The sequence below is a fragment of the Acanthopagrus latus genome, chromosome 13 (genome assembly GCF_904848185.1).
Source record: "Acanthopagrus latus isolate v.2019 chromosome 13, fAcaLat1.1, whole genome shotgun sequence".
In the NCBI taxonomy this organism is placed as follows: Eukaryota; Metazoa; Chordata; class Actinopteri; order Spariformes; family Sparidae; genus Acanthopagrus; species Acanthopagrus latus.
The window spans coordinates 22,013,987-22,039,608 of NC_051051.1; the positions used below are offsets into that span (position 1 = coordinate 22,013,987).

General features: G+C 41.5%; 1 protein-coding gene across 12 annotated transcripts in view; it reads left to right on the forward strand.

Annotated features, from left to right (window-relative positions):
* ncam1a (neural cell adhesion molecule 1a) overlaps positions 1–25,622 on the forward strand; it is a 269,175-nt gene that overhangs the window by 235,840 nt on the left and 7,713 nt on the right. For 6 of the 12 annotated variants that reach the window (XM_037119227.1, XM_037119229.1, XM_037119230.1 and 3 more), the window contains 4 exons: positions 1,302–1,482; positions 18,689–18,896; positions 20,183–20,296; positions 20,857–21,312. In XM_037119227.1, coding sequence (XP_036975122.1) covers positions 1,302–1,482; positions 18,689–18,896; positions 20,183–20,296; positions 20,857–21,312 — 959 coding nt within the window. Of the gene's footprint in view, positions 1–1,301; positions 1,483–7,248; positions 12,534–18,688; positions 18,897–20,182; positions 20,297–20,856; positions 21,313–25,622 lie in introns of those variants that run through there. The other 6 variants (XM_037119234.1, XM_037119235.1, XM_037119236.1 and 3 more) reach the window with 3 other exon arrangements.

Genomic DNA, 25,622 nt, shown 5'->3' on the forward strand with positions numbered 1-25,622 from the left:
CAACCTTTCAAGTCCACGTTTGTGCTCCTACAATTTGTACCTTTTTAATAAAGATGATTACGTTCCCCAAGTGACCAATTATCTTCTTTGAAACAACCACATAATCATTCACATAAGTGTTTATTTTTCTCTTACCAATTTGGAATAAGCAGTTTTTATTTTTTTATTGGGGGGGCGGACTGTTAAGTTGTTAACACAAATCAGCAGAGTCAACAGACTAATCAGCAAGCCCTTATCCCTGTATGGTTTCCCACAGTTGAGTACCAATAACTTTGAACACCAAGTCACAAGGATCACTACCAGAGAACCTAAACCTACTTTTGGAGGGCAAAATATTTTCCCCTCTAACACCCAGCCTCAATTGCTGTGCAAATTGAACTGACTTTAATAACTATGAATATACAGTACAAACATCTATGCATTTTCAAAGCGTAGGCTAACTGCTTGTCATCATTTCCTGTGTTATGTTTCGACAGATATTGCATACATTGTGTGATTAACGGCTCTGGGGTTGTTTTACAGTAACCCCGTATACTGTAAATCCTTTTCATTGAGGAAAAGTTGTCAACAGCGTAGACAGACCAATCAGAGAGCCATCATCTCTCAGTGGCTTCTCACTACTTAATACCGACTCCTGTCCTCTGTGACACCCAGTCTGCCAATCATCTGCTGCTTTAGCTTATCCACCGCTGTCCTTGTATTTTCAATGATAACTGCCTGGAAAAGCACAATCATGCCTCATGCTATTCATAAGTACATTGAATACAGCCGGCGAATAACTGCTCTGGAGTTGTTACATAGTGTCCTTGGTGTTAATACACATCTTTAGTTAATGCACTGAGATAAAAAAGGGCACTATTGATAAAACAAGTAAATATACTCTGCGCCAAAGTGTTTCAATCATTCCTTAATGCCTGAGAAGGTAAATATACTCCTTACTTTTCTGCCAGAATTTGGTATCGTATTAGCTGGTTTTCCAGATTTTACCAATTCAGACCATCTCTGACATGTTACCAAAAATTATAGCCCAACTGTATTTTTACTCTTAGAGACTGTATGATTATTGTCAAGGTAGACATGCTTTACGTTTTGTGCTTTTGTGCTATAAATTCCTTTGGGCCACAGAACTCTGTAGCTGTGGAGTTGGTGACATTATCAAAGAGGAATGCACTCCTTTCTGAACAATGACCAGCTTGAGAATGGGATCTCTTTTCTAATTCATATTCCTCTGTTTGCCTGTGCAGAACGACCACAGTAACACTTTGGGTTTTGAGTTCTGTCCCTCTACATTCCTTTCTCAGAAGTATGTATCTGACTGGAAACCAGAGATGCGCCTCCCCAATGACAGTGAGCATGTGGTGCTGAACGGCCTGGACTGGAATACAGAGTATGAGGTTCACGTGGTGGCAGAGAATCAGCAGGGACGGTCGGAGCCCGGCATCCGCTCCATCAGAACAGCTTCAGAGCCCACTACCATCCCAGGTACTATTCCCATCCACCCACCCCGAGCATCCACACACACACACACAAGCCACAGAGCTCAAAAGGCCTCCACCCGTGACCAGAAAAGAAGGTATTACTTAGATCATTGGCTATTACAAGGTCTTTATGCAAAGCTTGCTGCTGTAGGTTCTGGCATGAATCATCTGTCTCCATCTGTCACATAAGGGAGTTCTATTGTTGTCTATGGTCCATATTAGTGCGACTGGTAACAAATTGGACACGTATGATGCAATCATACGATAAACAGTGCAGTCTCATAAAACTATGTGAAGTGAGCACCAATTCTGAAATGCACACAAGGTACTGTGGGTACAGACAATCAGAAGAATACTGCTAAAGGATTGAATTACAATGATATGAACTGGATGTGAAATTCTGACCACATTTTAAAGTTACCATGACATTTAAAACAGCCGTTTAAGAATGAGGTTAAGCTCCTTTCAAACAGGACAAAAACCCGACTAACACCCACTAACTAGTTAGTTTTTGTCCTTAGTGGGAAAGGGTACAGTCATTTTCATCGGCCTCACCTCCAGTTGGCTGTTATGGAACTATAACACCAGGGTGAACATGCTGATTTTCACATCTTTCTGTGGCGTGATTTGATACGTTTTCCTGCCGTCCAGGAAGCGCTCCAACATTGTCAAGTCTGCACTGAGTTTTACAAAAACAGACTGAGCTAAGAATATGTGAAAAAGTACACACCCTCACATTGTCACTGGCCTTTTATTCCGGCCAGATCCTTGCCAGCTGGCTGAAGGGTAATGTGCAAGTGCAACTCTCAACAGAGATGAAAGAGAAGTGAGAAGTCTCACCCCCGAAACTACTTCCATCGTCAGCTCTGGGAAAAAAACAAAACAAAAAAAAAACAAAACAACAATGTGTCTAATTCAGAATCTTTTTAGAAAGTTTTTACTCTTCTGGATGCAGTCTGATCAGTCGTATGACCTGCTGCTTTTCTCCTGCTCCATGTCTCCTGGCATGTTTGTTACATCAGAAACAACACACCAGGATCAAAACAGAAAGGAAATCACAGACAATTCCACTGGCAACGAGAAAGGAAGTCAGTCAGTTTTCTTAACCTTTTCGTAACTTCACTTTTAAAAAAAAACCCACACATGCTCATTTCGGTGTATAAATGACAAGATTAAGATTCTCAGATTCTGTTTTATGTGCAGTATTTAATAGAAAGACTTTTGCTGTAAGACAGAAGAATTTGTTAGACTAAACAGCATTCACGATTGAGAAAATTAAATTTTCAGCAGACGGAATAAAATCAAGATCAGAAGCAATTTCTATGGGGGTAGTACGTTTAAGAATGCAAGGAATTTCTTTGAAAATACTGAAAAGTAAATATACCTCTGGAATGTCTCGCTTACTTTCCACTGTTAGCGCCAAACTTCTGTTTGTTTCCACTTACGTCTCCCACACTAAATCCCCTCCTCGCAGAGACACAGAGTTCTCCTTCCACCTTATTTGCATTTTAAAACATTGTGCTCACTTCACAAACTTTCCAGGCTGCACTAGACTCGCAGTAAGTATTGAATCCATATGAAGAGCAGAGGCGCCTCACTGTATTTTTTTTTCCTCCACCCTGATGCTCTGCTGCTGCTGATAACACTCAGCATCATGGCACTCTGCTCTCCTGGTTCTTCAGTAGCGCCTATAAAGCGGCTGCCACTGCTCGAGTTCAGTGGGCAATGAAGTCGGACCAGATATCAGTCAGACCCAGAGCATTCTGTCCAGTTTGTATAAAATATTTCTCTACCCAGGTGGTCATGGCCGGCCTTCGCTCTGTTGTTGTGTGGTGTGTGCGGTGCAACATTTTAACTTGGGCTGCCTCCCCACTGCACTACACCTGAGCTGTGCAGCAGGTGAAACTTCTTTGTCATGGAAATACATTTTTATATTGTATTGAAAAAGACCTCAAGTCCAGTTTCTCTCTCTCTCTCTCTCTGCGTCACCCTCTTTCCTTCATCCTCGCCTTCCTCTCTGCCTGTTTACCTCACAAAAGAGATGTCGACCGACTCAGATTCTCTTTTCAATGTTAACATCGAGGCAGCAGCTGAATAAATGACACGAAACGTTTATTATAAATAAACCGGTGTCTCACATGTGAGAAAATGAGACACATCTCTAAAAAGAAATGAGAACAGAATGAATCATTATTGATGAGTGTTGGGAAGGCATAATCTTCACCATTATCTCAAGCGTCATTACTGGAGGTGCTGGACAGATTAAAAAACATAGATTTAAGAAGGGCACACAAGTGGTTGTATATAGTTTATTGACAATGTATGTTACCCTCACATGCATTCGTGAAGGGAAAAAAGTAAAAATTACAGAAAGATAAAATGCTGAATTGTCTGTCTGTGCCCAGAAAATGTATTAACATCTTTATAACTAATTCAATATATTTATGACTTGTTTTTAAATATTTGCATCTTCAGTAAGACTAACAGAATTGGAAGGATAGACAAATAACAGACAAATTAGCTGTACACATTTTGGCCCTGGATTTGGTGACAATATGAAAAATATAGAATAACACCAGCTCCATCCTTTAAGCAATAGCATAATGATTAGGCAAAGCTGAGATACGTTCTTTGCATAGATAGACAGTTAATAAGACATTATCCCTCACTGGCTTCTCACCAGATTAAAAAAGATAAAATCTAGTCACATTCTCAACGCTTTCCTCGTTCTCCCTTCTTTATATTCTTTCCTTCTGCCTCTCTCTGTCTCTTCCACTGCCAGGTGTAGTGGCTCTCACAGTTCAGGGGCCACTTCTGACCTGAATATACACTGTGTGGCCTAGTTAGGTGGGGAAGCAGCCCTTCACAGTTGTTGCATGGTGCCACCTTCGACTGGATTAATTTTGTCCGTTTCTTTTCCCGGAGACCCCTTAAAACGCTGCCAGTGCATGGCTCATAAAGAAACCAGTTATGTTTCTGTTTTCCATGCGCTTGCTGGGTAACAGCCATCTAGCAGTGGGAGGTTTGGATCACTTGTAATACCACCAGAGCAGAATTCCACATGGGTTTTATCCAAGTCAGTTCCCCGCTAATTCTCCTAATTACTTTCATGAAATTCTTTGGTTTTGGAGTGTTTAGTATTGGTTCAAAGTGGCTGTTGTTTTCTCCTCACTTCAAAGCACGAGGGAATTCGCAGAGGGTTTATTTTTAGCTGCGACATCTGCATTTGATTTCAGTAGGTTTCACAGCTGTTTTGGGGTAATATTGGCTTAAAACAGCTGCCGCTCTTTTTTTTTAAGTATATAATGATCCTGTGCACTAAATTGTCACTGTGACGCAAATTGTAAATGCCGGCTTGGTTCGAGGTTTCGGATTCAATCCGTGCCAATATTTCTCTCTTTTTCGTTTTGCAAACTTATGCTCACACACACAAAAGGCCACACACAAAAGGAAAAAAAAGAAAGAAACATATCGACCAATTTCAATGTGCTTCAAAATGACGGCTCTCCCAAAAAAAAAAAAAACATCCTAGTGTTAAGTGACTTCCTCTTTGGGATTGTGTTCTGTTGAATCTGTTGTGTCAAAAACCCCTCACAGAATTTGGCTTGTATAATTCCTGTCCTCTGCAGGTGAGCTGGGCAGCATTTGCATCCCACAGACCCAGGGGAGGCAAAATGCTGCCCGGCTGAAGAGAGATCAAACCGTATCGTATACCGTAAAGCGTTGTGATTCTCATGGGTCAAAACAAACACAGGCTTTGTCAAATTTTGCTCAGACAGACACGAAAGTGGCAGGTGTCGACAACTGATCCATCCAAATCTCCCCAGCTAAGGTTGACTTTGGAGTTCAACTACCAAAAAAAGAAACCGCTATTAACTTCTGCAGTGTGGGTAACATGAGATCACCCATCCATCCATGCCATAGACTTGACCTCCATAACCAGCTTCTGTTTTTGGATGTGTGGTTTTGCATGGGCCATTCTCCCTGCCATGACCAGTGGTGTAATGGTAGCTGAAGAAGTGGCTCTTCTGTGAATTCTGCCCCGCCTCGTCCTTTCTACGTGTCGCACAATCGCACCCGGCCACCTGTCGGGTGAAGAACTGTACCGCAGCAGTGGGCGCCTTAGCGTTTGTAGTGATGGAGAATCATGAGAGGGAAACAGGTGTTTGTTAGATTAATGTTTTTCTTTCATCAAACACAAAAAATATCGCCACAAAACGATAATCAGTGTGACTGCGCCACATCTATAGTGTGTTATGAGTGCATTCATAGTGCAGTGTGGATGCCAGTCTCTCAGAGTTTTAGGTTCAGCATCCATCAGACACTTTAACTTATAATTCATTATTAATCACATCTATATTGTTTTATAATATGTGTGGGTAAAGTGCATCAGAAGGCGTTATTTGTGTTTTTGAGTGTAGTCCTAATGTATTATGAATACACTATAATACACCATGAATGCCCCCAATAAGGAGCCATAGATGTAGTCTTCATAGAAAGTGCTGACCTGATTATCTCTGCTCTTTTATAATGCGTGCACCTTCCAGGAAATGCCTGTTTTTTTCCCGACACAGTCTCCTAAAAAAATGACATTTGTACTCCAAAACACAGTAGACTGCCACGACAAATCTGTTTGTCTTGAAGGAAACAAAATGCTGCCCAAATTAGTTCAGCATTAATGAGGAAATCTTTTTAATGAGTCTGCAAAGTTTAGAAAAATGGAAAATGGCACCTAATTAACCAAGTTCCTCTGTTTTGTCAGTGTTAGGTGAGTATTAGCTGTTCAAATTTTACTTATTTTAACGATTTACTTATTTTTGAAAAGCTCAATAATCAGAATAAAATCCATATCTCTTAATTACGAGATATATGTGCTTGTGCTGATGCTTTTGCACATTAAGTCCGCAGCTGCTGATGCTGCAGCAACAAACCCATTTCTACTGCTGCTCTTTGAGCTTAGAAGGAAGGAAGCTGCTGATTGGAGACTGAAATGATCGTTTTTCTAGAGGCCCATTTCTGTCCATAGTTTCTCCATTAACGACCTAATGGCTGAATGAATGGGGCTTTCAGACCAGGTTTGTGCATCAGTGGCAAGTAAGCATACTTGCATTTACCTTACATTACACCACTGGCCATTCTGAATGAGAGATAATAGCCTGACTCTTGTGGATGTGTTCTCGCATCCAGGTCGTCATCTATCTTATCCTAAACTCTACTCCACTAATCCGCACCGCGACTGATTAAAAACTCTCCTGTTTATACCGAAGCTTAAAGCGGAGCGGTCGGACCGCCGTGTCTTTGAAATGTCTTCCTTTCTGTTGTCATCCCTCATTACCTTCATGTCTGCGACCCTCCACCCATGCCTGCCATGAACCATGTGTCAGTTGCCGTGCTGCTAACATGCTATGACTTCTTTTTACTTTGATCCTCTAACTTAGACTTCCTTTTTTTACTCCCCCCAATTCAGTCTCTAATAACCTTCCGGACTTGTATTTTCTGTATTTCTGACCTTATTTTTCTATCTCTCTCCCTCTTTTTCCCTCTTTCTCTCCTGCTTCCCCTTTTTCTCCGTGTCCTCTTCCTGTCTCCATGTGTGATCTTCTTGGGCACCTATGGACCATGACATTGCCATACGCACAAATTTCCTTTCTCTGTTTTTTGCTTTTGTTATGTTTTCCTATTTTTGTCACCCCTCCCCTCCAAAAAAAAAAACTCTGATGTGGATATCAAAAATATTAATTTGTCACCTGCGGTTGGTCAATAACCTCAGCTACCCTCGGTTGCCAGTGTGTGTCGTGCAGTCTGGCAGCTCTTCTGCTGTCCATGCTGACTGCGCTCTGGCTCTCATAAACTGAGTTTGTTCAAGGAGAAAGAGGATAGTCTGAGCCTTTGAAATCTTTGGGCGCAGACTCCTTTGCTTTCTATGCCTTTTGACCCTTGTGCAGCCACACACAAGATTAAAAAAAAAAAAAAAAAAGATGAGAGAAGAGTCAAGACATTGGTTTCATGATGTTGTTACAGGGTGCTCAGTACTTGTATCATTCTCAAATTTTGGGGATTTAAATTCTGTTATATTTTGTTTTCATCCGTTTTCATGTTGTATATGAATCGATTCGGAAAGGGAAAACTGCAGAGGGTTTTTGTCACTGTTACTAGTTGGACTCGGGTGCACTATTGAGATACAATGTAGACAAAGTGTTTCGGCTTTGTTTTAGGTATGATTAGTAACACATTCATAATGCCTTAATGTGATCTTTAGAGGGGTGATCAAAAGAATAATTATCTCACACTGTCTGATTTTGTGTCTACAATGCGCTAACCAGAAATGGCAATAGCAAAGAGACTTTTATTTTGGAATTTATTGCCTATTAAACGGACACATCATTCCACTGCTATGTCACAAATGACATGTAAAAGCATGAACACTGCATGAAAGCTGACACGAGGCATGATCCAGTATTCATGAATGTGCTATGCAGCTGCTTTGAAGCTCCCCAGTCAAGCATTATGAATGTGTTAACCGCAGAGTAACAAATGCTGTGCCTAATTTCTGTCTTTTGGATACAAGCTTGAAATGTCCTGCCGAACATAATGAGGAAAGATAACATTTGCCGAAAAAATGTGGTATTGGTTACGGTCAGAGTATTCATTTTTCAAGAGAATTTATTTCTTTGTGACATTATAGTATGCTCACTTTCAGATTCATTGTTATGTAACCACCTTGTTAAGAGAAGGAAAATGAGGTTGTGCGGAATAAAAAAAAAAAAAAAAAACTAATCATGTTTTGTGACAAAGTGTACATACTCTTTTCAAATTGAAATCTACAAGAAGTCAGCTGTGTTTTTTTTCTTCTTTTATGACAAATCATGTTCTCTTTTTACCTGAAAGCAGAGAAATGTCTAAGAAAAAAAAAAAAAAGCAGAAATGCAACAGCTGTCAAACACTAAAAGAATTTCATTTTCAATAATGTGAAATTATTCTCTGACATTTTTGTAAGTACATATCAGTGTATTTCCATGTAACCATTGTAGGGTTGAAATAAATTGTGTTTCTTTTTTCTTTCATGAAAGTAATGGCTCTCTGAAGCTTTAGCAACTAAACATACTCTAATGTGTGACACAGTGCTGTCTTGTACTGACTGTTCAAGGCCTGGATTGTGAAGCTAATTTCAGCCCTTTTTTCTCCCTGGAGCTTTAACAAAATGTCTGTACTCTGCATTCAGTGTTGCATAACACCACACCTGACTGTTAAACCCAGATGTTGAAAGATAAGAAGCCTGGCTATAGCCTAATTGAACAGGATAGGCCCTACAATATGCATTTTGAACAAAAATGAACAAATGGTAAACAGTATATACTGTATAGAGGCTTTGCAAATTACACAAGACTATTTTTTTTGTGACACTAAAACTAGAAACGTTCAAGCTACCTCAGCTTCCTTTACTCAATTTGTTTTTGCACGAGGGGGTTTGTTTTCTAAAAAATAGGTCAAAAAACAAAAAACACTGCTTAATAAAGCAGAGGATGGATTGATTTTAATATGCAACAGACATAAAAAATCAAATCAGATGTGTAGCGGCACCATATTGTTAGATGATTTTTGCTATACCCAGCTGACAAGCTAACATGATCTAAGCATGAAATCAAAGTGTTCCATCAGAAACAACACAGAGGTTTCAATCAGTATAAATGCCATAAATTTACTCCTAACTTAACAACATATACTGTATGCTGTTTGTAATTGCCCTCCAAATCTACCCAAGAGTATTCGGGTCAAAACGATATTGGTGGGAAAACGTTGTTTTTTCCAAAGCCTTTTATAACCGCTTGTTACACAGAGATTCTTTACTGCATTTACTGATCTGACTCTGCTGTGGTTAGGGTTTCACTAGTGTTAGGCTCTTCCTTGCCTTGGCTCGGTTGACTGAGAGACCGCGCTTTGGGTGAAGCATCTCTGAGAGGGTTAGGGAACCTTTATCGCCACGGTTTAAAGAACAACTACGCAGCTAAAGCTAAGCAGAGATGTCAGTCATGGTTAACAGACACCAGTGGTGACAGTCGGAAAGGTAGGAAACAGGTAGCAGCCCTCAGTGTTAACAAGGCATGCTGTGTCAACCCATACATTGCATCCACATGTACATTTGTGGCTCAGTGTGATCTCATGGGACGATGTATAACAGCTCGTCCCTTTTAAGAAACATTTCTTAAGCTTTTCCTTGGTCAGTTACTACCATGTATTAATGCAGGAGAATGTTGTCGTCATGGTAAAAATGATACACGTGGTTAATGTTGTGACGTTAGGTTTAGGTTTGATCAAAATACTTGGTAAGGTCTAGGAAAAGATCATAGTTTGATGTAAGTTAACAAGTTGCCTCATCATGGGTTGACCTGTCCTTCCACCCCAGCCTTGCTACATAACCTGACAATTTATGTTTTTATGACATTCGCTCCCAAAATTAGTTCATCAAAAAACTTACTGACGGCGTGTTATTCGTATTTGGTGGAACCATCAATTAAAATGCAACTAGATAATGATTGTTAAGATGGCGCCCATTGAGTATAATGAGAACTGCTGTCGAGGCACATATGACAAATTAGTATTCAAGCTTCCAGATGTGCCTCCGAATATGTGTAGTAGAATTTCTAAAGAATAGACTTTACATTGTCTTAACGTCGCAGATTTAATTTTTTTCCCACGTCTCTAGGAAAGTTTTACAAATATGAAACCTCCGTGGATAACACATTGATGATGGGGTTAATTGACTTTATTTAGTTCGAGGTGTCCGGTTTTACAGACTTCTCTTCTATAATGGTGTTTCATCACAGTTGGCCACTGAGCAAAATTGAAAGTCAGAATTCCTACTTGACGTTTTACGTGTCTGATCAAACTGATTCTGTCGTTCTTCCTGAGATGACGACAGTCATGCTATTGAGGTAGTCAAGCAATACATTTCAAAATTTCAAAGTCTCTTCTGCAACAACCGGGAGCTATAGATTTCCACCAGTAGTCCACCAGAGTGTGGGTTAGTCAAAGACCTCTATACAGTTTCCATTTGTTCAAACATTTGTTCAGCACTTGGAGTCATGAGAGGTGAGAGGATGCAATGCATAAATGAAGAGTCTATACTCACCTACGGCCATGATCAGCAACAATTCAATGTGAGACAATTAATAAAGCATTGATACATTTTCAGTAATCAGACAGATGTGAATGGTGATTGTTTTCTCTGTCTTTGTAAGTTTTCAAGTGTTTTAGCAGAGCAACAGAAGCTGACGTGGTTCCATCTGAAGCAGCATTGGTCCGTAGTATAGAGCACTTCATTTCCAAATAAACAAATGTCAAAGGTTTTTCCATTAAACCCTTGGAGGGAATGCTCTGGTGAGTGTAGTTCAAGAGGCTCTCTGTCTGTGACTCAGGATGTAGAAGCACCTGGAGGTAGAATAACATTGATATGTGGTAAAGCCCTGTTTCCCCAAACAGGAATGAGAAGACAGATGAAGAATTATATTGGTAAAGAGGAAAATAAAATAGTTTTCTTTTTTTTTTTTTCTCTCTTTGTCATGGTTTCCTTTTGGCAGTTCTTGTGACTGAAAAATGTCCGTCTTTGCCTTCCTTCCTTCCTTCCTTCCTTCCTTCCTGGGTCTGGATCTGAAATGAGACTTGCTTCGCTTCAGTTTATTATCTCTGGCACTGCTGTTTAATCTCAACTAAATTCTGTCACAAGGATAATAAGAGCTTACGACACCCTTGAGGTGTTCTCTGTCACTTGTTGGTCCCTCCTGTTGTTCATCAGTGCCTACTGAGTAATGATAGCGCTGATCAGTGCTGAGTGATTTTCATTTTTGCTAATCAGGATCTTCCTCCAAGTGTGTGCATCAGACTGACTTGCGTTGCATACAAACAGAACATTTCTCTTCCCCCTGAAGCGAACGGTGCAGTCGCCCACTGCATACAGACTACAGCGAGAGCCGCCGCTGTTGTTCAGGAGCTTGAGATTCACGCTGTTTGCACAGCCGAAAAAACATTTTTCTCAGTTTGTTAGCTTGATGTGGTTAATGAGATGTTTATGCGAATAGAATCAATTAAAATCAAATCAGAAGATTTGTGTAAGATATCAAGCAAGTTGGATTTGCCCCTTAATTGAATGTTGTTCCACACTTCTTCGTTTTCCACAGTGCAGCTTTTTTATTACAGTAGACCTCTGGTTGTTTTTGCTTAGTAATCAGATGTAATCAGATGGGGATAATTCTGACCGAAGGATTTTGCATACAGCAAAAGCATAAAACAGAATCAGAAAGCCTACACTAATCATCAGTTTAACAATATCGTCAGTCTGTATTAAATTAAATGTATTACAGAGTTCAACTTTTTCCTTATTCTCCCCCCCATCCTCAACTTCACAAATATGAACTCATATCTTTTCGAGCCAATATACACATCAGTTTGCAGTGCCTGTTGCCTCACTAGTGACTGGAAATCTTCATTTAAATTCTTGAAATCTCATCCAGCCACACACACTCCTTCCTGCATGAAGAGTTCCCCGAAGATCTTAATCAGTCACAGAGGGAGTCAGTTGTCAGCATCAGTCTCCTTCCCTGTGCCCAAAAATGAATCTGAAGTTCATGTTATTTTAATGGTGGTGCAGTGCCACACTGTGGCAGAGCTCTGATGGAGGGTACAAAAACATGGAAATTATGGGAGAAACTTTATCTACCAAACAAGGTCAGTGCGGCACCCCAAAGGAGAGGAGTAGCAGGAGAACAAAGGGAACGCAGTGAAACAATAACCCATGTTTATGTCACAGAAATAAACAGCTGTGGTTGACTGAAAGATTTTCAGCAAACTGAAATGCGGATTACATCACTGTGTCAACGTGTACGGGTCTATTCATGAGTCTAATTACTCATTTGAAATCATAATATAGATGTGAAACATTTTTATTCCCTCCTTAAATGCTCCAAATTTAGAAATATTTCCCTACACATTATGACATTGTGTTTATTGCTCCAATTTACATACTCTGTAAGATTAGCACTATAAATGTATTTTTGTATATTTCACTGAATTAAATATTGAAGTTCAGGTCACCATGTTCTCATTTTCTGTACATTGTTCTGATTCACCAACCGACTGAAATGGAACAGTGAAACTAATGGAACTGTGGAATTAACCTCTATGGGTTCAAAAAGCCAGGAACAGCTCTTATGTCATATGACAGTCATGTGAGAGTCAACAAGACGGACTGACATACAAAATTTAAGTATGCGGTGGTGATGCATACTAAAAATGTTCCATTTTTTTTTTTCACCCCTATGCAAAGCTGAGAGGAAATAGAGGAGCCACTTGCAGCGACGCATGATTAAAAACAATTTGCTGGTGAGGAGGAAGTGGCTCGAAAAATATGAATGTTGAAAAACCACAGCAACAAGAAAAAAAAAAGATTAATGCCTGTTTATTGTACATCCTGTCATTACCTGCTGCTGCAAAGTAGATTTCTTGAAGCCTCCAAGACATAATGATATGAACATTAGTATGAAATAACTACAAAGTGAGGCTGTATAGAACGGGACCCAGCATTAGGGTGCTGGTTCAGAAGCACTAATTTTTAAGCGCCTTTTGCGCCTGATTAAACTGAATGTGTTGAAGAAATGCGGGGACGGCTGGTGTTGTGGACCGCCACTTGTGTTCAGCTTTGACACCAGTAGCCTGTTTTATACCTTTGTCGAACCATGTGCCCCCTCTGTCTAGGATATGAGAATATTAGTCCTGAAAAACTGTGTCTCTTCGTCTGTGGACGTTTGAACACTACGTCTGCTCGTCTACAATATCTCGCCTCACACATGTGGGATTTCTGGGGTATTTTGCACAATTCTCGCTGAACTTCAAAGCATTGGGAATGTGCTGTTGACGTTTCATCTCGGATGGGTTGCCAGGATGACACACAAAGCATCTTTAACTCTACCTCTGCGGTCTGGTGAATAGTTTCGTTTAGATTTGACCGTGTTATTTATGGCTGCTCCAGTCACCTGTAAATGCCGTGGATTCGTTGGACATCCATGTATAACCGTTTCCCTCCAACTCTGCCTTGCATATTTGGTGTCTTTAGAAGCTCAGCTTGTAAAGAAAGAGCCATGGTGTTGACAGGCAAGAGTTTGAGAGGATGTATGTACCCGGCTGCATGCTCTCCGTTTAAATCAGTAGCTGCTATTTAATTGCATCTTCCAGTGCTGTAATGACATGTAAATTGACTGCCAATATAGAGGTTTTTCATCAGTTTAATGGTACACAAGTCCAGCAGGTTCCCTATGCTGGATAGTGACCAAGTATTGATTCCCCAGCATCTGTGGTTTTCAGTGAAATTGAGGCTTATCACATGCACTCTGTTATCAGCAGTCTACTGGGGAACTGGCTCAGTACTGTACCTGACAAGCCTGTAAAGAGAAATGTTTGTGCAGTCCATCCTGACACATATATTTGTGGTCTCTCACTCAGTTAGAGTAGAGCACTCCGTGAGGAAACCCCCCGCAGCAGCGAATACATGCCACATGATTTATTGTGCCTGTTAAAATGCAAATGAAGCAGTGGGTAAAGGGAAAAACAAGTGTCGTTTGCCACACTGAAGTCGCCTATAAGTACACAGATCCGTGGCACGCTCCCGCGATTTTGATCACAGCCATCAGAGAAAATTAAGGATCGCATATTACCGTGCAGCCAAGGAGAGGGGAACAGCAAAAATAAATGAAATGTCTCGGCTGACCAAGGGCCGTGCTCTCACTCGAAAATGTATCTGTCTTACGAGCGCAGTAAACAAAAACGAAAGCAGGTTTGAGGTTGAGGAGCAGGAAATGATTTCCAAGAAACGTTATCAGTCACTGCAGTGTCACAGTGGCTTACACGAGTAAGCAAGTGCATATCATGTGCCACTGAAGGCCAAATATCTATAGGACGCTTAAAATATAGACTTCAAAACAGACATCTTTAAGCCTTGGTATGTGTCATTAAGGCTGTCCCACTTCTACGTGGCCGACATTGGTGTCAGGCGCTTGTTTGATGGTGCGTCCAGGGCAATAAAACTCGTAAAGTCTGGAGGTTTTACATGTGAATGGTACACGTGTCACATAAACAGGACCAAAGTAACTGCAGGATGTGAGTAATGGAAGTGGGGGTTCATTCATTTTGCAGCCCGGACATTGTCGTCGCTATATAAGTTGTTCATAGCCCTCTAAGATATTATGAGAGGAGTCATGTAAGGAGGAGAAATGTCAACTCAGTAATGAATCAGTTAATTGCTAAAAGTCAAGAGTGGCACAGTTGAACGGATAATCAAGCAAGTGTGTACTTTTTATCCCACAGGTGCAGAAATGACATCTATACATGCTCAAAGAAACATTTTATATATACATGTATAAAAATGTGATGGCGCCAAGAGATAGCAGAATCCTTAAGACAAAGAGTGGGAAGTTGGAAACATTTATTAGTAGTATCATTTCACTAGATCTTCAAGTCTTGAAGCGCAGTTGGTTATAAATATTATATTAAAGTGCACACGTGGGAGTGTAACAAACCACTTGCTTCACTGCAGTCAGGTCCTCGGAGGCAAATCTCGGTGGAAAAACTGGGAGCTCACAAGAAATGTGTGTCTATGTGATCAATCAGCGGTGCAGAATAGCAGCTCCAGACGCTCCTGCACATTAATTTGGCAGAACTGACACTAAATCCTGATTTATTTTTTATTATTTTTTTACGGTTGATGGTTTAGATCAAAGTCTTCTGTCGCCGCGGGAAACGTACTGATGTGACATTGCATTGTCTACATTTGGCCTATTTTTTTTTCTGAGATAACAGCATTAATTAACACAATGGGCACAGCATTGTAAGATACATGACTTGTAATTTTCCTTACTGTGCTTATGTCTTTTTGTCATTTATTTCTGCTACAGTTTTACGGTATACTGTAGGCTATATATATATGGGTTCATTCAGTAGGTCCAGTGCCACAGTAAATCTGTGAGTGAAAAACTGTAAATCACACTTGCAGTGTTCCTATTTCCTGCTCCTGCTTCATAATACCAGTTTACATAAACTTCCAGACGGCCCTCAGACTGTGCTCAGTGATCGCGCTCTCCGCAGACAGCTTGATGAGCACTTGATCCTGAACAGACAGCAGCAACTGATAACCACAATCTTCACTGCCTGGAGCAGAGCATCACTAACTAAGAGAGTCTTTAATTTTAATGAGAAGCCAAAAGTCTCATTGGGGTTCTGAAAAGATTAAGTGCTGCAGTAATGCTCTATTATGTAATTAACTTTCATAAAATTAAAAAAAAGAAGCAACAGTTTAAACCATTCTAGATGTTGTGATTTAGTGTTTAATACAGACAGGTGATGGGTTGTGATGATTTGACATGATAAATGTTTTTAGTGCCGTGATCGCCAGTGATTGCAGAGGATGAATCAGGCAATGCTATATGCTGGACTGTACCCACTGATAAAGAGGGGACATTTTAAAGCCCGCTTTGCATCCGGTTCCACTTTCATGTCCTTTCATGGGAGAACATCACGGTAACTTTTAAAAGCGCAGCCTCAAATGGCGCCCAGCAGCAAAATGCGGGTAAGTCGAGAACGATTCAACTTCATGCAGATTTCCTCTTGACACACAGGATTAACAGCCCGGTGACAACCATTCTGATTCCCCAATGAGTCGGGGGGGAAAAAAAAAAAAAAAAGTTGTTTTCAACTGCACTCAGCTTCGTAAAACATGAAGGCTGTCGTGGTTAATGGCTTCCCAGGTCTCTAAGATAACTCTTAAAAGTGGAATGAGTGGGATTTGTCAGTTGTTTGTAAAAGCATTTCAAAGTTGGCCCCATCTCCTCAGCTCAACAGCTTCTCTTGATCTGGAACCTTATTGCTACATTTTCATAGAGTGTGTTGTTTGGCCAGAAGGCAGTACAATGAGAAAATACAGACAGAGGGGTGGGGTCTCTGCAGATGCAGACACCACCACACTTCTAGTCATTATCAAGAGCCTGTCCATTTTTAAAAAAAAATTTTTGTGTAAAATCCTACTCAGTCTGCCTTTAAATTATCTCTCATTAACACATCGTTTGGGGAGAAAAACTACTTCCATGTGCGCCTGTACGGTGAAATGTGCAAAAATAACTACCCAATTAGTAAAGTATGTAAAGGGCATACTCAGTGAAGACTTGCTGGCATGCTGATGTGATTGTTTGTAATCATTTTTCCTGTGATTATTTGCATTTTTGGGGTCCATGCACATCCATTTAGCACTGAGTAAGTAAACACTGTGCCATAGATGTTTGTCCTGTTTGAAGTGTGGTGGGTAAGTAGCTTGTGTTTTGTCTGTGTGGGGTGAAAAATCTGGCCTGATGTTAAAAGAGTTTTAATGGCTTGTCATTGTGGCTTTTCTAAAAGTAAATTCAGAACATGTGAATCATGGAGTGCATGCTGTGCTGTGCAGCTCTACCGGCACTGAGTCGTCCTTAATGTCCACTGATGGCATCAGAAGAAGTTTTGCTGCTTATGTTATTTAAAAAAAAAAAAAAAAAAACTATAAGTAACCACTTATAGTAAGACGTGATTGCCTGACTGGTCACTGAAAGATTGCATGGATTCTGTTCTTTCTCCTAAAACAATCCCTTCGCTAATAATCTCCAACTGAAAATGCACTTGCAGCTTGCATGCAAAGACGGAAGGGAGGCTACCAATTAATAGCCCGGGGGCTTTGTAGAAATGTCATCAAATGGCAAAACGAATGATGAAAGCGGAGAAAGCCGTTCTTGAAATGCAAAGCCGGAAAAAGCCTGAGCCGCCTTGGACCTCCAAATCCTGTTTACTCCATCCTGTCTATAAACTGCATGAGCATTTTGTTTGTGTGGAATAATCTGTTGGAGAAAATAACCTGCATTTGCACTTTGCACTCATAGTGGAGTTATTAATGTGATGACTGCTTGCATACATTGAGATAAACAGCTGCTCAGATAACCCTTTTTAACCTTTGTGCTCCCCGAGGAAAGTTTTGGAGCGGCTATGGAAAAAGATTGAATGGGAATTGCAGAGAAAAAAAAAAATCAGAAAGCTATTAGTTTGGGAACTCTCTTTATGGGGTGTGTACGAGTTGTGCTGTAAGTAGAGGGCTGCCCTATGAACCACATATCTTTGATGTGTTCCCTGCTGATAGTTGGTACAACTCATGTTTTTTCCGCGGTGGCCTGCCTCTGAAAATCGTGGGTAAAAACACAGATCGTTCCTCATATAAAGCAATGTTTCCTAAAGCAAGCCAACACAGGATGTTCAGACTGTAGGTTCCACTAAAATGCTGCACTGTTTAACACAGGCTTCTGTTTCAAGGCCAAAGTTAAGTTTTCTTTAGTGTTTAATTACTTGAAAATCGGAACGTTTTTTGCGACCTTACATGAGGGAGCTGATCCTCTTCCACTGAGTCCAACCATGATGCTCCACCATGTTTCTGCAGTAGCCCAGAACGGACAAACCCAACACTGGCTGGAGACCAACTGTGCGAGACGAGTGGTGACACGATCTCCAACCTCACGGCTAGATGACGCTGAATCGCGCGCACTGGGCCTTTAAAACATGTTGCAAGCCTCCGCGAAAGTGCAATGAAAGCCATGTGGCAAACAGGGGCATTAGCACTGAAGGACTATAGTACTATAGTGATATATAATTGGTGTGTATATGGAATGCTATCACCCACCTCTTATTAAAGAAACCAGTATAGAACTGTAGACGTTTCGTGAATCTAATTTGTCTTCACAAACAAGTTCTGGGTGTGTTTTTTAATCTTCGGAAGTGATGTGATTGTGTGTGAAATTGAACACCTCAAGTGTGTCGGCCACGATGATTTTGAAGAGGAAATACCGAGTTGCTAAAGTGAAAAGCAGAGATGAGGGTGTTATTGTGTTTCAGTGTATTGGTTTCCCAGTACTGTTGCACCATTTGTCTCCAAATTCCACCTTTAGAGGAGCGACACACTCGAGGTCTTGATAACTGAAATCCTGAGGCAGCGTATTAAAAGCTTGACTGCGCTCCTCATCATCTCTCTCCCTCTCTCCTCTCTAACTTTCTTTCTGTCCCCTCTCCTTCATGTTAAACCCTTTCCTCTCTCCTCTTCTCCCCCCTGTCTTTCTTGCCTGTTGTGCTTGTGTCTCCCCCCCCCCGTCCTCACCCTTCAGACGCCATGGGCGGTGGCTCAGGCCTGGGCACCGGAGCCATCGTAGGCATCCTCATCGTCGTCTTTTTCTTGCTGTTGGTGGGCGTGGACGTCACCTGCTACTTCCTCAACAAGTGCGGACTCCTCATGTGCATCGCTGTGAACTTCTGTGGGAAGGCCGGGCCGGGGGCTAAGAGCAAGGACATGGAGGAGGGCAAGGCAGCCTTCACGTAAGTTTGACTCATCCTCGGTACCTCTATGGAGCTTTCTAGTGTCTTTCAGCTCATTGTTTTGGTTGCTGTTTTTATTTTTATTTTCATTTTTTTAATATATGCTCAAAAACCCTACTGCCACCTACCCAGTACCGAACCACATTAGATCTACACAGATTAGTCGAATCATCAATTGAAAAAATGGCAAACGTCTTCATAAATGTGAGGATTTGCCGCTTTTCTTTTTCATTTTTGATAATAAATGAAGAGTTTTGTGGGATTGAAGTGTTGGCTAGAAGCAAAAATTGATTTGAGGACGTCCCTTCAGGCTCTCACAGGAAACAAAGGGTGAAAATAAATAAGTAAAACGAAAACAGAAAAATCCTATCACACAATGGCCTGTAAGAAACCCTAAAGAAATCAGATTTTACAGTCTAAATTATGTAAATTATGATATATTATTATTGATAAATGTTCAAGAAAACAGTGAAGAAATCGATGTATCCGTTTCATCTCTGAAATTGTAGTACTTTATGAAACTTCCCAGTCCATCTGCAGTGATTTTTTTTTTGCGTGGACAATAACTGAGATGTTGAATATGTGTGATAAATCAATAAAAACAGTGGAAAAACAAGCAGAGAGGCTGACATTTCCAGTAAAAACAGTACCTCTGCATCTCGCAGATAACTGCTGTAAACATCTCCCCGTGTCAATTTTGCATTTCAGCCACTGTTTGATCAAAACTTCTGTTCAATACATTCAACTGTCTCTCATTGTGCCAGCCGCAAACTTCACAACACGGCACAACAAATAAATATTTCAACCCAGCAGCTCACATGAAACAGATTTATTGAGAAATGAATCATTGTATGTGCCGAGCTGATATTCGGCACCGAGCTGTCACTCGCGGCAAGCAAACACTTTAAAGCTCGGCACAATCACAGAGCAGCGGGATTATAACAGACAAGCCCCCTGGGGGAAGCTACAATCAGAGCCTGCAGGTGGATGCAGGTGGAGGGTGATCAAATGTTGGAGTGAAAGAGTATGCTTGACAGCTTAAAGGACTATTCCAATGTTTTTTTTAAATGCACGTTACAGGCTCTTAACCACAACTTTTACATTGCTTTAAATAGCCTTTTCTGTGTGGGGTGGGCAGACATGTGCGTCACCGTTTATGTGGGACACCTCCAGTCCCATGTCTGACCTAGAATAGCAAGCCACACTCCCCTCTGTGATGCAATGTATTCATAGCAAATAAAGTCAGCGCATTAGCTCATTAACTCTCTGCTGCCCTCTGACAACAGGAAAGACGAGTCTAAGGAGCCCATTGTTGAGGTGAGAACAGAGGAGGAACACACCCCGAACCAAGGAGGGGGTCCTACCGAGCCTAACGAGACCACACCTTTGACAGAACCTGAGTAAGTATGGAACAGGTCCTGTTCCTCAGCTGAGAGGCGCCCCCTGACTTAGGCCTATTTTTTAGGGGTTCGGCTGTAAGGCCTAAAAGTGAAAACTTGATTAACCACTACTATACACTGTTATACACACATAGGACGTTATAGTTAACCTGTCATTTCTATAGATACCAGTTTGTCCTTTCACATCAAAATATAGCAGTGTCACGATGGGGCTACCAAGCTATTTTAGACCCATTCAGACCAAGACAAACCTGCTATCTTCTGAGTCTTTGTTTTACTTTGAAAACCTTATCAGCACCCTAATCCCAAAACTCCAACCTTCTCCCTATAATTTCTTGTGTAATTTTCAATTTACTCCTTCACAAATGTTTTGTTGCCAACACTTTGATTGTAGATTTTCACAGCAGCACAGTAGCACTCACTCTGCCTTGTTTATGCCCTAACCTGCACTCTCCCCCTTATATTTCTCTCGTTATCCTTTTTCTTTCTCCCCCTCACCTTTCCCTCACCTCACCCGCCCCCCTCCTCCTTCATTTGTCCTGCTCCTCCCCCTCAAACAGGCCTGCCGCTGCAGACACCACCTCCCCGGTGGTAAACTTGCTCCCCTCCACTGCTACTAACTCAGTTGCCGAGAGCTTTAGCACGGCACAGAGCAGTCCTGCTAGCGAGTGCACCACGCTAACCACCAGCGCCTCCAGCCCAACCAAAGCCGCCCCCGCCAAGTCCTCCCCCAAAAACAGTCCTGCCGCCCAGCCCAGTTCACTTAAAGCTAACACCCAACCTGACGTTGGGCCCCTGGTTGACCTGAGCGACACCCCTAAAGTTCCCCCCTCGTCCAACCCTACACCCTCAGAGCCAGTCAGCCCGCCCTCTGCTAATGCTGACGCGCAGCAGAGCCAATGCGACCAAGTCAAAGCCCCTGACAGCACCCAGAGTAAGGACTTACGAGTAGACGGCCCAGCCAAGGATGCGCCCAGTGCCCCGTGCACAGACTCGACCACACCGGCCCAAAATGAGTATGAACACTGCCATGTCCCCATTCCTCAGCCTCCTCAGCTTCTGCTCTGGTAGCATCCCAGTAGCTGGAAGTGTGCCATTTTTAAAGGAAAAATCCACCCTAAAGTCTTGTCTATACATATCAAATGTTTTTAAAAGGTGTTTTTTTATCCCCCAGACGTGTCTGCATGACAATGCAAAAAGTATTTCAAAAACTCTGGAGCAATAGGTGACAATAAAATCTAATCTAAACCAGCAATGCCTCAAATTCTAGAGATAGACATTCTGACTGAAACATACCAGTTATTAGTTAGTCTTTTGTAGTGAGTTTCACCTATTTCCTTACCTTGATTGATTTGACAACTCTTTTGCACATGACTGAGCAGTGCTAACCCAACATAAACAAATCAGTGGTCCACCACTTAGAGGCAAAGTCATGTTGACCACTGCGGGACCTTATTTCAGAGAAAATGCATGTGGTAGTGAATGGCAAGAGACATTATCTTGATCCTGCTTTAACTGTGCCATGAACTACACATATGATGTGTGTCAGTTTTCAAAGTATATTTTTCCAACTCAAGAAAGCCAGTTTGTCATAAAAACTAATCAAGTATGAGACTGTGAATGTGTATTTATAGAAGGACCACACACTTGACAGTCTCATGAGTTGAGTGAGTGAGTTGACAGCCATGTTGGTGCCGGTGATGTACGTAGGGTGAGACGATACCTCTCTGCACAGTTTCACACAAACTAAATGATATCTTGCTATTTTTATGACAAACTGTGACTTTCTTGACTGATAAAATTATGTTTTAAATTGACAAAAATCATGTGTATAACTCATGGCACAACTCAGGCAGGATAGAAGAAAAAAGTCTTTGTCAGTAGTTTTTTTGCAGAAACAAGGTCCCGTGGGGGAACACCAGAAGTGTCAGGACTTGGCTCCTGTGTTGTTGCTGCTTCAGGCACAGGCTCTTTATGCAAAGCAACAATCAGCATGTGTAAATTGAGGTGATGATGCCATCATTACCCAAACAATCTGTTACACATGCACACACTGAAAACATACCCCGAAACCAGAGTTTTTGAAAAACCTGCAACTTTGGCAGATTGAAGGCATTGTCAAACATCTCCGTTCAAGTGACCTAAAAGATTGTGTCTGGATGAGAGGCCAGAACACAGAGGGAAATACTTTGCTTTCAGTAATGTCTGTGTGTGTGTGCAGACCTAAAGACCTGAAACACAGACGCAGTGGTTTTGCTTGTCAGCCTCGAACATTCATGTAGCTCAGATCAAAAGGGTTCTCATCTCCATTATATTTTGAAGGAGTGTTCCAAAACAAGCGAGGTTAAAAATAACAGCAAAATGTGTCAGTCTCTCCGACTTTCATCAGCGCATCTGAGCGCCGCTGCCTTTCAGCTTGTTCTGTTGCCTGATCACCCACTGAAAGTATGTTTGGCCGTGGGCTCGGCATCAGCGTTCAATAAATATATATATTTTAGGAGAAAGATCCAGAGGCAGAGATACCAATGTTCCCACTAACAACAGCCTCATTATCCCTGAATGAAATGCAGCGAGAGACCGAAACATCGGTTTGAAGAGGGAGCACAGCTGTGAACGTAGCTTGACCCAGTTTTCAAAAAGCTGCATGAATAGCCTGTAATACGGTAGCTTTACATACATCCACTTTTTATTGGAAACATTCAAGTATTTTGGGGGGGGGTTAAATGCCTATTAAAAAATAACGTGGAGAAAATGAAAGAAATACACACTCCAAAGTACGCCGCAATCTGCATCGCTTATTGCTGAACGCCTCCTCAGGTTGATTATGATCGTAGCAACATTTTAGGGTGGAATTTTCCTTTAAGAATGCCAAATGTTATGCAAATGTTATCTGTGCAACATTTTATAAATCAAATGGCACAATCACGCGATCCGCCGGGATGCCGCCAGTGCATGTCTGTCTCCATTCAGCCGCCACCTCCACCCTTCCACCCTCCACCTGTTTGTTTGCTCACGTCACAGAGTCCACTTCTCTCCTGCCACACAGCTCTTTATGTTTCGCTGACTGACATGTTGCTGCATCACTCTGGGCAACATGTTTTTTTTGTTTTTACAACACAGCTTCACACATCATGTTAAATGAAGAACTAGCAGATATGGCAATCGTAAACATATGGCGTGAACGTGTACAGGTGCGCATCATTCCTACGGATAAAATGGCATTTACCAAGTTAATTGCCAAGATTAGGAAGTACAGCAAGTCAAATGGGGCGAGAAACACAACCAACCACACGAGCAGTGAAGAAGAAGTCAAGATGAAGTTGGTGGAACTTTGAAGAAAATGAAAGCAGGCTTGAAAATTTTGTTTAGGGCAATTTTCTGCTTCGACCATTATAGTTGAGAAATGCATGTTTACATTAAAAAAAAAGAGCATTAATGCTGCTATAAGTAGTTTATTACAGTTAAAATGCTCTATACTCCAACAGTGACCATGGTTATGAAAGGGTTTGGACAGTAACCCATGTCTCTCCTCCCCCTGCTCATGCAGGAAAACAGAAAAATGAGTTTTCCGGTATCCCTGCCCACTGTATCCAATCAGGATAGAGACCGCCATAAACAGGGCGGCCCTGTCTGCTCATGAATGCACAGAGAGCAGGATTGTTTGCTGCTGCGTCCGGTGCATGTTCATGTGGTTACGTAGAGAGGAGGGAGGGGGCTGCTAACTGCAAAATGGACAGGAAATTACCTTAAATGACAGCGAAGCTCACAGCAGCTTTAAAAACACTAAGTCCAAAATGCAATTGGGATGCAAATATGAACCCAGGAGAACAAGTCACGCTCTGATAAGAAGTGACCCCGGATTATTGTCCATCTTAGATTAGTATTTGAGTCGTTGACCCAATTTTAACATTTCTTTCGCATTTAATTCTTTGTAAATATTTTGGACCTATTATAGATCTCCAAATAAATTTGTGTAGATTATCTGTCTGAAATCATAACGCAGTTTATTTCTTCTTTTTTCATTTGTTTCACCCCATTAGCCTCTGTTTAATGATGGCTCGGTGATCCCACATTACTTGTGTGACTGCAGTGTTACTATCACAAATATAACTGACGGCCAAAACCATTCAAATAAACCTCAAATTCTTCCAATCATATTCCTGTCCACATTGTGTAAGCAAATGTCCGTTGTGCCCTCAGTTTGTTTTGACAAACTTGAAACGGTCACACTTCGGTTTATTTATCTGCCTACTACAGTAAGTGAACCGCAGCATGTAATGTATAGCTGACTGTAGATAAATATGAACCACAAGGCTGTAAAAAATACATCTAACAGAGCTCAGAGCGTTTTAGCTGGAGTCTCTCTGCACACCAAAAACAGACAAACTCTTGTTCACTAACGGTGAAGAGGAACCTTCTCGTGGAGAACTCTTCAGACGAACACAGTCCCTCTCAGGGCTGAATGAGCTTGTTCGGGTAAATTAAATAGTTGTCACGAAGTGACCTCCAGCAGTGCCTCTTCACTGCTCTGTGTCCTCTACATTTTGATAAAGGATAATGGATACTGAAGGCCAATTAAAATGCCAATCTCTGGATGTCACAAAGATGCCTCCTGTTTTCTGTTTTCTGTCCTGTAGAAAGCCCTCACACGAGGCAATTTGAAGGCTTATTATTTGTAGGCTTTTGCCCCAACATAGTGTGCAGATCTCCCCGATTTCTGACACCCTGTGAGGATGATGAGAAAGCTATGGCAGAAGACGAATTACAGAGGCTTACTGACAATCAGTCCTCTTTCTCCGCCTCCTTCGTCTTATACTTTGCTACACTCAGATGGCCAGAGGAAGATGTCAGTGATGAAGTATGGGGAGTTGAGAGCTAGTTGGAAGCAGGGCTCTTGTCAGCTCAACATCACCTTGATAAAACCAAACTTGTCATTGGGGGGATTTTTCTTCATAACTCTTTTGACGAGACTGAAGCAGAGCTCTCCCACTGATCTATGTGGTGATCCTTCTTCAGCATCTCAGCACTGAAATGTCTTGTCAGGCTTCTTGAGGGTTTATTGGATTTCTGAATGACACGCTCTTCCTCAGGACCCATTTCTCTCTCTTGAGTAAAGATGTATCTTTGTAGATTTTTTTTTTTTTTCCCACACACTATAGGGGGCCTTCAGATCGCATATATAACGTCTTTTATGACGTCGCTACCCAGCAGGCTCAAAACCAAGTTTCAAAAGCAGGTTTCAGTTAGTAGGAGTAGTTCTGAATGGCTCTCGAACACGTGAGAGCATTCAAGAGAACAAATAGCCTGGATTGCTACAGTGCATTAG